The 11,610-nt window shown below is 38.2% G+C and overlaps 1 protein-coding gene across 1 annotated transcript; it reads left to right on the plus strand.

The window, feature by feature from the left end:
• Positions 1-3,644: 3,644 nt before the first annotated feature.
• On the plus strand, positions 3,645-11,098 carry LOC131336655 (NASP-related protein sim3-like). The gene is made up of 6 exons (XM_058372563.1): positions 3,645-4,021; positions 6,216-6,430; positions 9,284-9,481; positions 9,622-9,712; positions 9,876-10,131; positions 10,387-11,098. Exons 1-6 carry the CDS (start codon positions 3,756-3,758, stop codon positions 10,708-10,710), a joined length of 1,350 nt encoding a protein of 449 aa, XP_058228546.1. The 5' UTR covers positions 3,645-3,755; the 3' UTR covers positions 10,711-11,098.
• Positions 11,099-11,610: the final 512 nt, after the last annotated feature.

An 11,610-nucleotide genomic window follows, 5' to 3' on the forward strand; every position in this document is an offset into this window, starting at 1 on the left:
CCCACTTACCGATTGTGTTAGAAGCATGCAAGTATCCCTACCCAAATTTTACAGGCAAAACGAGAAAACTTCAAGAAGTCACAAAAAAACTGAAGTTGTTTTTGTGAACTACAGTCGTCGATATCAATGGATGGTGCACATAATCAATCTGTTATTATGGCTCGAGAAACTCACCGAGGCGAAAACAATATGAAGTGATGAGGAAATGCAGCACGGGAAATATGTTAGATAAATACAGAGCCAGGATAATAACAAACAGAATGCCTAGGAAAGTGAATCTGCTGTTGATTGATTGATTCAGCATTTGGGATGGATATGAGCATAAGAGCATCTGCCATCCATCCTCCATTTTTGCCTCTATTTTTCTAGCATGTAAGAGCATCCACATTGTAATAAGCAAATTGGTATGGATAATCAAATTTAACAATAATGCTAAAAAAATACCTCACATTGTAATAAGCAAAGTTACAAGTCTTTTAGCAAATAATCAAATTCCACCCATTCCATAACCAAACTTAACAACTTTTACCAATAACCAAAACTCAATAATCAAACCTAATAATCAAATTCAAAACTAAAAAACTAAAAAACACCCCACATTAGAATCGTCTCATCGAGAAGAATAATTTGGTGTGGTCGGGTGCGTGATTAGAACTCGTTTGTAATTGGACATAGGTGCATTGCGTATTGTGGGGTTTTTTTTTTTTTATAGAGATGCAAAAATAACCAATGTGGAGGTAAAGTTTGTTAAGTTTGATTATGAACTAAATGGATAATCAAATACTGACGTGGCACATTTTGGTTATTGATTTTGATTATACCCATTGCGGATGCTCTAAGAGTACGGAGACAATACATTATAAACGAGAAATTTTTTTTTTGGAGGATACTCTATTTAAGCAAACTCCAACTTTTTTTTTTGGAGGATACTCTATTTAAGCAAACTCCAACTCTAACTCCAACCCAATACTCTGTTTATAATTACTAAAAATTAAACACCATATCTCAAACATTAACCTCGTTCTGCTTTCTTTCTAAATTTTTTTTTTCAAAAAAGAATGTAATTTCAAACTCAAATATAATAAAAATGAAAAATAATTTTTTAATTTTTGTTTGCATCGTTTAAAAGATCTCAATGAGATCTATAAAACGAGATCCATATTGATAGAAAAATTATTTGCGCAAACGCATGATTTTTTAGCTTGTAATTATCTTCTTTTTGAAAAAGAAGGTGAAGTAAGAAAGTGGAACGGCCCCTAACACTTTCTCTCCGACATTCAAATAATAATTTTCTAATTTTTTGCTAAGGATATTCAATATTGGTCTTGTGAATATCTTTTGAATGATAGTTTTTAAAACAGTAAATGTACAAATACCTAGTTGATGAATAAACTACAAACTTAAAAAATGTGAATAGTGAATGGAGGATATCCTTCGCAATTTTCCGATACTCCAAATCCGGAGTATCAAATCTCATCTCAAAAAATGGAGGCCAAAATAGAGGATAGGTTGGAGATGCTTTTTCCTGGAAAAAAAAAAAAAAAGATACTCCATCCGTTCCATATTGAGAGTTCATTACGAAAAGTCGTGTGATTTTTCAAATAAAAAAATCAACTACTTTCGTATATAATTTTTGAATTTTTTCGCACCAAATTAAAGTACTTATTGAGATCTTTAATACGGTGCAGAAAAAATTCAAAAAACTATACACGGAAATAGTTGATTTTTTTATTTGAAAAATGGCAAGAGAAATAGTATGAGACTCTCAATATGGAAAGGATGAAGTATTGATTTTTGCACTATACCTTTTTATAAATGCACTCCATCATTTGTCATTTAGTAGTTAAAATTACACAACACAAAAACTAAAAGACAATGGGCCAAATACGCAAAAGTAGTTGATTTTTTTATTTGAAAAATGGCGATGAGCCAGATGCCGTTGTTCCGCTACGCTCCACTCGTTCCGCTCTGCTCCGCTTCGGTATTTGGCCTTCTTTCTAAAACTCATCAGTATCTTTTCATACTTAACATATGAGCTAAAACTCATCAGTATCTCTTCATACTTAACATATGAGCCACAGTTCTAACAATTATTCATGCTGATTTTTCTAATTTCATCCCCATAGCCATTGAAATAATGAAAGTAGACGTCAAATATAGCGGCCGGTTGCACCCATAGAGGTGTGCAAAGCTATGTTAAAATCGCAAGCCAATGCAGTCGCCCACGAAAGAAGCATGTTATAGACCAGACATGTTATCAGGTGTCCTTCGTGGCTTCGTTAGTTGTTACCTCTTGCAGTGATGAGTTCGGCCATGGCTTTGGAATTGCGGCTCTTGAATTCCGACCTGAAGTGGTTAAGGTCGTCGCTCAATTTGATCCCGTCATCGTAGCCGTAAGAGAAGTAAGCGAAAGTTAAGTCCTCTCCGATCGGAGACGCGTTGTTTGATATCATATGTCGATGGACAAAGAGAGTCGCCAATACGATAACCTTAACGCCCATAATCTCTGTCTTCGTTTCTGTGTGGAAAAATTATATCTAATTGCTCAAACCCATTCCACTGCTACCTGATACTTCTAACCCACCTCCACCTTTAATTGCTCAAATCCCTTCCACTACTACTTGATACTTCTAAACCCACCTGTAATTGAACAAACCATCTTCAACTAGAGAGTTCAAAACCCATTCCCGTAATGTGTTATTTCACAACCTCTAATTTGGAATAACAACCTCCATCGTTTTAATTAAGCATGAAAAACAACAAACAAAGATCGACGAGAGAGAATTTCGAAAATTAATTTCCGAGCAAAGCCCATAATTCGAAAGTTCACTCCTAGTTGCAGCCCTATAATTCAGAATTGAACATCCGAACAAGATTCGGAACTCAACTTCCAAATTCTTTCGATTTTTTTTGGGAAGTTGACTTCTAAACTCTTTCAATAATTTCCAGAAATTAACTTTTCAATTCTTTTAGCATTTTTCGAGACTATTCTCCGATCCGTTGTTCTTCATTTTGTTTTCTCATTTTTTTAGATTTTCCTTTTACTTTCTGGATAAACGATGACCAGAAACTGAACCTGGGAGAGGTGCTGTGCAGCACCGTGCTATGCACATCTCGACCGTCTGTTTGACAATCCAACGATCCAGATTTTATCTTGAGAATGAATGGCTCGGATGCTAAGATGGTAGAGATAAAATTTAGACCATTTAATTGTCGAACAGACAATTCAGATGTCACACAACACTCTGATGTGCGGTTGGTGCACAACACCATCCTCCAGATGAAGGGTTTCTACGCTCGGAGATAGCACCCCATACCTGTCCTTTACTGTGGCAACAATTGTTCTTTAATTGCCACAAATCTTATACTATAAGGACTAAGTAGACAAAATCGGTCGATAAGGGATGCAGTACAAAGATTTCAAATAGTTAAGGGGATAAAAGTGTTAAAACGCCTAAAATCTGTGTTCCACCGTTTTTTTAATTTTATTAAATGTTAAAAATAATACAATTTTTATAAGAAAAAATCAAAAAAATTTCAACAATTTATTAGATATTAATGAGTATTTTTAATTTGTAAAAAAATTTAAAATTTTATTTTAAAAAAATTAAATTATTTTTAACATTCGATTTTGCGAATCCGCTAAAGAATTTGGGAAGAGGGATTATTTTTTCCGCCAGGAGTGGTTCTGAAGTGCAGAGACCAAAGCAACTATTTCCTATCTCTTTTCATTTGCGCCCCAACTGAATTCATCAATGGCCGACGACGCTCTGAACCCAGAAACCCCACCACTAAATGCTGATCAAGCTTCTTTTGAAGCAACCGTTGGATCGACCGTTCAGGGAGGCACAGAGTCTTCGTGCAACCACTCGAACGTTGAAACTTCTGGTCTTGCGTCTGACGGTGACCGCGAAAAGTCGCTGGGGTATGCGGAAGAGTTGATGGAGAGGGGATCGAAGGCTGCAGAGGCGAACGATTACGCCGAAGCCACTGAATGCTACAGCCGTGCCCTGGAAATCAGGTTAGGGTTTTAGTGTTCCACTTTTTTCTGTTGTTTTCCTTATGTTATTTCCGTACGTGCTGAAGAAGTGGTGGAAACAAGGAGTATTTTATAAATTGTTAACACCATTGCTTACCAGTGTAGCAATGTCCTTTTCCTGCATTGACCTAGCTTAGGCGTGTAGAATGAGTGGTGGCTCGACTGCTAGAGTCTGTCCAACCATGTAAGGTATTTTGCCTAGTCAAAGTACACTAAATATTCAAAGCTTTACTTTGCCTTAACTCTTAAGAAAGTTGATGAAGTGGTTGATTGTTTATGTGGTATTCTTCCGATTGGCTGGCTAAATTTGTTTAGTGTCTCACTGTTGGCTACACATTATCTAGTGACAAGACAAGAGGCACATTGTCAAGCCAAGTAGGATATCCGCTGAAGTTGGAAAAACAGCCTGTGACTGGCTAGTTTGTTTACAAGCCCTCTAGTGGACAGCCTGCTGAAGACACTCATTGTCCACATTATGCTAGCTTAGGGTTCTAATGGTTGAGGCTACTGGGAGTGGTGGGAAAACGGAATTGTTAAAGCACAATGTTCTAAAAAGTCGGCCGCTAGGCACTGACTAGTCGGCTTCCTAGGCGCTAGGCGATGGTCCAATGCCTAGAGTAAGCAGCCGACTAGTCGGCCTAGTCCCCGCCTAGGTGCTAGGCACCCCTTTTCTGTCCGACTAGCGCCAAGCAATTCTTAGAACATTGGTTAAACAAGGGTGAGCTTTGTGCAACCTTCTTAATTCTTAATTTTACATGCTAAAGGCATAAAACTGTACTACAATTTTTAAGCCATCAAACAAGGAAGCCAATTATTAATCTTGCATGCAAAACTATTAGATGTAGTGGCATTTTTTTTAAAATAGATATAGACATGTGCCCTTGGAACCAGGAAATGATGCATTGGATGATTAGAGAAAATAATTTTCTTTTCTTATTTTGTATGTCAGTACCAAGAAATCAAAGCTAAGTGTCAGGAAAAATGTTTTGGTCTGGAATGGATTGGGTTGTTGCCTGGATGTATCACTTCGTTCAGGACTCCAGGGAAGGAACAAAGATTTTATCCAAGGGGAGGCCAAACTATGGCAACCGTAAAAGATAATCCAAAATTTCATTCAACAAGCTATCGCCCTTTTTCTTTTTCAGTTGTATAGAACCCATCAAATCAACTTTCATGTAACATGCAGAGAACATTTCAGTTGATTTTCTAAGACATGAATCGAATTTCTACTCAAGTTACGCCCAATCATCACGATTTAACACATAAAAGTGATTTTCAGTTGCTTCATGGGTAGGATATAAATGGAGGAGCTCATTAGTTATTTGACAACCTGTAGCATATAACAAGAACATAAACTACTCAATACTAGCCAACAATAGTACAAGGTCAGATCACAAAGCTCAGAAAAGGCTCTCACATGTCTAAGTTGTCTAATATATGATATGAAGAGGATTGAACTCATCTAATATGGAGTAATAATGGTGTCAAACAAATTTTTTTAGTGTTTTCGAGTCACTTGGAGTGGGTGAATTTCGATAGGATTATTCTATGGCATTGGCTGTCTTTGCCTTCATCAATGGAGAGACTGATTTTCAAGCAGTGAGACTGGCCCATGTTGCAGGCCTTCTAATGAAGCTGTTTCTTGATTGATGTGGTATTAACTGTACTCCTTGTGGAATTCAATGAAAAAAAGAGGTGGATATTGTCCTTGGTGTGCGTTTTGATTGCACAGCAATCTTAGGCGTCTGATTTCTCTGTATTCAGGTAAGGTGAAACATGCTTTGCCAATTCTTAAGCTGAGCATTTTATGTTGTATTTTGGTTGCTGACGTATTATGCAGCACTTGTGGTTCTCCGTAAGGAAGTACTGTAGTATATGTGTTGTGGTATATTGACTCCACATAGCATGCAACATTTGCTTCAATTTTGCAACTATTTTGAATGTGTAAATTTACTGTGTAGAAAGAGCTAACATGCATTTGATCCATGGTTGGCAATGTTTCTGTAGTTAAGTATTTATCCAGTTTTTGGAATCACTATTTTGGACCTGGTTCTTAAGAATTGCTAGAAGCTTTTGGCCTTCTTTGATCGGGTTCCCGTTTCTCATCATCATTCTATGTTTTTATTCATGTTGTTTATTTTAACCAAAAGTCTACTCATTCCTTCCTCCCAATCAGGGTTGCTCATTATGGTGAACTTGCACCTGAATGTGTAAATATGTATTATAAGTACGGATGTGCTCTGCTGTACAAAGCTCAAGAAGAGGGTGATCCGTTGGCCACTGTGCCGAAGAAAGAGGGTGAATCTCAACAACTCTCGGCTAAAAGTGGACCTGTTTCTAATAATGGTGAACTGGAGGAAACTTCAAATCCTGAATGTGTACCTGCTAATGGTTAGTTTCCAAATATATTGTACCATGTTGTGATACATTGCTTTTCTGCTCATGCTTATAGATGGGCCACCCAGGACATTTCTGGCATAAGTGGTTAGTTTGTTACAAATGATGCCTCGTTTTTGTTTTTTTGTTCATTTAGCTAGTGATACCTTTTAGATAACTACAGCCATTCCCTTCCAGCTGTGATGACTTGGCTAGGTCGAGTAACTTTTTTCCATTCGTTATGATTGGTTTAGTGCTGATGAACACTTAGGCTTGAATCTACTATTTGTTTTCCAATTTTTGTTGACAAGTTGGTTTGTAATTTGTCTGAAGGGTAATCTCCTAATACTCCCCCACGAATAGATAAATTAATAACAAGACCAAAAAGCGTAGAACAGAATTCTATACCCATCTCAAATACATTTTCTTCCATAGATGGTGCATCGGTTGTTATTTGATGTGATGACAAGTGCTATCTGCTCTCGCGCTACGGTGAGGGTTTGAGTGGGGAACTCTGGATAATCAGTCCTTCCACTAAACTAGTGGGGGCGAGGCTGCTGCCTCGTGCCTAGTACCTTTCCCAAGCACTACTGTAAGCAATTGCTAAACAGCAGGACCTTAGTCGTTGGGTACAGTGAAAACACCAGGATCTTAGTCGTTGGGTACAGTCAAAACAGCGGGTCCTTAGTCATTGGGTACTGTAGAAGTTAGAACTTTGGCTATGTGTTACACATTGCTCAAAACGATATGTTGGTCCAGAGAAAAGTTCATGCGGTGGGCATCCTGGTCCTTGTTTTTGCATCTGTATCTAAATTTTGCACGAGCCCTGTGATAATCGAGTATGTGCTCTCTATGCTATGTGCTCACTCATTCCCTATTAGCTAAATTCTTGGGTTGCCTTTATTTACCATGAATTTTGCTGCATAATTAACTGGAAGTTTCTGTACTTGAAGAGTGTTATTGATTGAAATTTGAAGTACATTACTCTTGCCATTTCTGGGTTTCAATGAATTTTATTGTTTTGTATACTAATGACTTCTACCTAAAAGGTCCATGTTGGTGCCGAATATGACGAATCTTGAACACTGGGCAGTTATTGGAAGCACTAACCCTTGCAGGGTTTGATTTGCTCAACCGGACTATCCCCAATTCAACTATTGCCAATGAACTCAAGGCTTTATTAGCCTGTCAACTAGTAACTCTGACAAATCTACACTAAGCTACAAAACTGGGTTAACTCTGACAAATCTACACTAAGCTACAAAAATGGGCTTCAATTAATAGCTAGATGAGCAATAACAAACAAGCAATCTGGTAATCAGACTGCAGTAGGAGATATATAGGAAATCCCTAGACTGAGCAAAAATCACGGGAGAGAGAATCAAGACCTATTAACTTGCACAGTTGAAAGAGACATTACAGACCAGTTTGTGATTCTACACCTGAAGGCATAAGCTCCTCTTACCGATTCTAGTTACACAGTGCATGTTTTCAAAACCTTATTATCCGGTAGTCCAAACATCCAGAGTCCACCTGAGCCTCCAATTTTTGTTTTTACCCGGAACCTCCTCGAATAGCATTGGCTTGCCCTTGGTTCTCAACCAAAGGTCTTGAACTTCAAATGAAATCTTGATCAAATATCCGTGGAGACTTTTTTATGATGCTCAAGAAGCTTGGATCTAAGCTATATTTTCATGTTCAGGTTATGCAAGCTATACCAACACCTAGGGATCTGGAATTAGGTATTTCGCAGCTCTCGTGTAACGTGTGATACTCGGATTAGTCCAGGAAATGTGTTAAGGATCTATTTATGTAAATTTTGTACGCTACTGACCATTTTGCTCGATCCATTTTATTTTCAGTTGAGTGGGTTCTACACTTCTGAGACTGACAAAACAGCTGCAACTGCTGGTCAACCTTTCGCTCAAGAGACACCATTTTCACTTGGGTAAAATGGTAGACTCTTAATCCTATTCCAACTGCTGCAAGCGCAGAATGACCCAGGCTTGAGCTGAAACTGCATAAATGCTAAATCCTGAAAATGCCTTGAAGCTTCCCTGAACCCAAAACTGAGGTCTTAGGGTGTGACTCACAGATTCAACTCCTAGGAACTCAAATGGAACTACATCTCAATTAGGGAAGAAAAATACAACCCAGTTAGTGCCTGTCTACTGGATTTTCAAACACATGTAAGGGACTGTGGACCTTATGGTAATGAATAAGTTTTGCGATAGCTAGTTACTGCATTTTACATCCAATTAAAAGTTACATCATTGTAGCTTTTGCTGGCCATTAACTTTTGTGGCTATATACGCAGATACTTATTAAAGAATTATGGGACGTTCTTGCTCTTGTTATTATAGCAGTAAACAAATGAGCGTCTTGTCCCTTGTCTTTCTTCCATTCTCAATTCATCTTTGATAATGTTTTGGAGTTCAGTTTACAGGGAAGCATGTATGCTTCAGAATGCCTTGCTCTTTATTTGGTTCTTTTGCCCTACTGGATGTGAGGAATATAGAAAGAAAGAAATTGTATACTAGTGTCTGATTATGGGTCCAATCTATCAGTGCTATTGACTCATTGGTGAAGTAAATTGGTGTGGCAGATTCCTCTAGTTTTTGTTTGTAGTCATTGAATCTGTTTACGCATCCTCCTAAGCAGTAAAAGGTATTGTGCCACTTGAATCCTATTGTGAAAATACCCGAACAATTATGACTGTTGATTTAAATCTTCGCATCGACAATGTTCACATGTACATTGAACAGTGATGAATTACTGTAGCTTCAGAAAAACTTGTGCTTCCATATGCAAGCTTGGATCAGAAACTCCTCACACAATTTTTTTTTTCTTTTCTTTTCTTGGTGATAGCTTGCAGTGGGAAAGATCAAGAAGACGATGAGGAGGAAAGTGAGGCTGAGTCAGCTGAAGGAGATGAGGACGAGTCTGACCTTGATTTGGCATGGAAAATGCTGGATGTTGCTAGGGCAATTGTTGAAAAACACTTGGGTGATACAATGGAGAAAGTGGACATATTGTCAGCCTTGGCAGAAGTCGCTCTGGAAAGAGGTTTATTTTTTGGTTTTTTAAAATACTTTAGAACTAAGTTTTTAGCGCTTGTGGTTGATGAGTTTTGTAGGGGACTTACCCTGCTCATTTTTGTATGCTTATTTATCCATCTAAGACATCTTTTAATTTGGTCAACGCAGAGGATATTGAAACTTCCCTCAGTGATTATCTGAGAGCACTAGACATTTTGGAACGTCTGGTCGAACCAGACAGTCGACGAATAGCTGAACTGTATCCTTTTGAAGGTTGTAAAGTAGAACTTGAAGTGATTTTTATCCATGGTTACCTGAGTATTGAGAGGTTGGCTGGGTGCTGAAGTCGTTCATAGTTATAAATCACCCTTTGTACTTTCTTTATCTTTTTGTCAAGTCACTTCTTTAATCAGGTAAGCCAGAAATTTTAGGATTTGTCTGTGTTTGGAGATTGGGTCGAAAGCTCAAGAAGCCATACCGTATTGCCAAAAGGCTATATCAATTTGTAAGACTAGGGTGCAGCGGCTCTCGAGTGATTTGAAATGTTCATCCAAACCAACCATGCCTGACTGTACGGTCCAACTTTCATCAAGTGGATTTCAGTCTAATGATTCTGTGACAGATAAAGAGGCCGAGATTGAAACACTCAATGACCTGTCTGGTGAGCTGGAAAAGAAGGCAAGTATAATTCTTATCAGAGTTCTCGTTTTGATATGACTAATTGGTGAAGGGAGATATCCCGTAGGATTGATAGTGTGAGGGAATTGTATTGTATACCCATGTTTTGTGGTATATCATTCCGAATTGTATTTTGTCCTAGTCGCAAAAGGTTCAACTAGCATGAATTTGTATCCAATGTGATGCTTTAATCCAGAAAAACAAATGGGAATATCTTGATGCGCTGTTGTTATTTTGTTTTTCTGGTATTTGCAGCTTGAAGATCTCCAGCAACTTGTCTCGAACCCAACATCAATCCTCTCAGATATCTTGGAGATGATATCTGCCAAGGCAAGAGGCACTGAGAATCCTCCTCCAGCTATGAGCTCTTCACAGCTTGGGGTTTCCAGCAGCAGTGGAAATCTCGACTCCCCCGCCGTTTCCACTCAAACAAATGGAGCTGCTGGTGTTACAAATCTTGGGGTGGTGGGAAGAGGAGTCAAGCGAGTGGTAATGAACTCAATAACAGTAGAATCAAGCCCGTTGAAAAAACCAGGATTAGATCTCACAGCAGATAAAGGTGATGGCAAAGCCTCTTAAAGGTATTCCTCCCAGCAGTTCGTACACTTTTTGGGCAAACACTTCCAAGTTTTTGGGTCATGTTTCTTGCTGCGCAAATCAGGTTAGAGTCTGAATTTCGTACGGATGGTAATAGTTCGTTTCTGGTCCACATTAACTGGAGTCTTGGAGCCTGAAATAGTGTACCAGAGGCAGATAGTATGCTTAACAACCGGTTTTTCTGCTGTCAATGCATATGCCTTGTAGCTATGCTACTTTTAGTTTTTTTTTTTTTTTGATCCGCATGCTACTTTTAGTTTAAACTGTTGATTTGCTGCTATGATGCTTTGCCTGTAATATTGTTCATTTCAAATATCATTCCGACGATATTATGCTTGAACATTACCTGCTATTTATGCTACCTTTCTTACGTTTCTTTCTCTGTTGTTTTGTCATCTAATGAGATGCGGCTGTACCATTTCGTACTTTTCCTCCAACAATTCCTTATTTTTGTACTAAAAAAACTCACCTACATATAGAAGGTGGACGCAAATTACTATTTTATGCCGTAATAATGAGATGAGAGTTGAATTCAAAATACGCAATATACAGATAAAAATATTAAATAAGGGTTAGATTTAAAAGAGAAGGAATAACCGTTGCCGATAAAAAAAAGAAAAGACAAAAGAACAATCCCACGCCGTTTTGCTGTGGGGCATGGGTTGCACAACACACTCCCCTGATCCCCTTTGGGCATATGTGCGCATGGATAATACCATAGACGACTAGGAAAGATGGAGAAAAGAGGAGACGAGAAAGTGAAGATTGGTCAGAATAAGGCTTCTTGTGTTTTTTGGAAGCACGTAAAAGTTGACCTGGGGACCTGCCAAGCGCATCCGGACCATTTATCTCGGTAATTAATGGTCCGGATTAAAAACAAAT

This window comes from Rhododendron vialii, chromosome 8a, assembly GCF_030253575.1.
Source record: "Rhododendron vialii isolate Sample 1 chromosome 8a, ASM3025357v1".
Classification (NCBI taxonomy): Eukaryota; Viridiplantae; Streptophyta; class Magnoliopsida; order Ericales; family Ericaceae; genus Rhododendron; species Rhododendron vialii.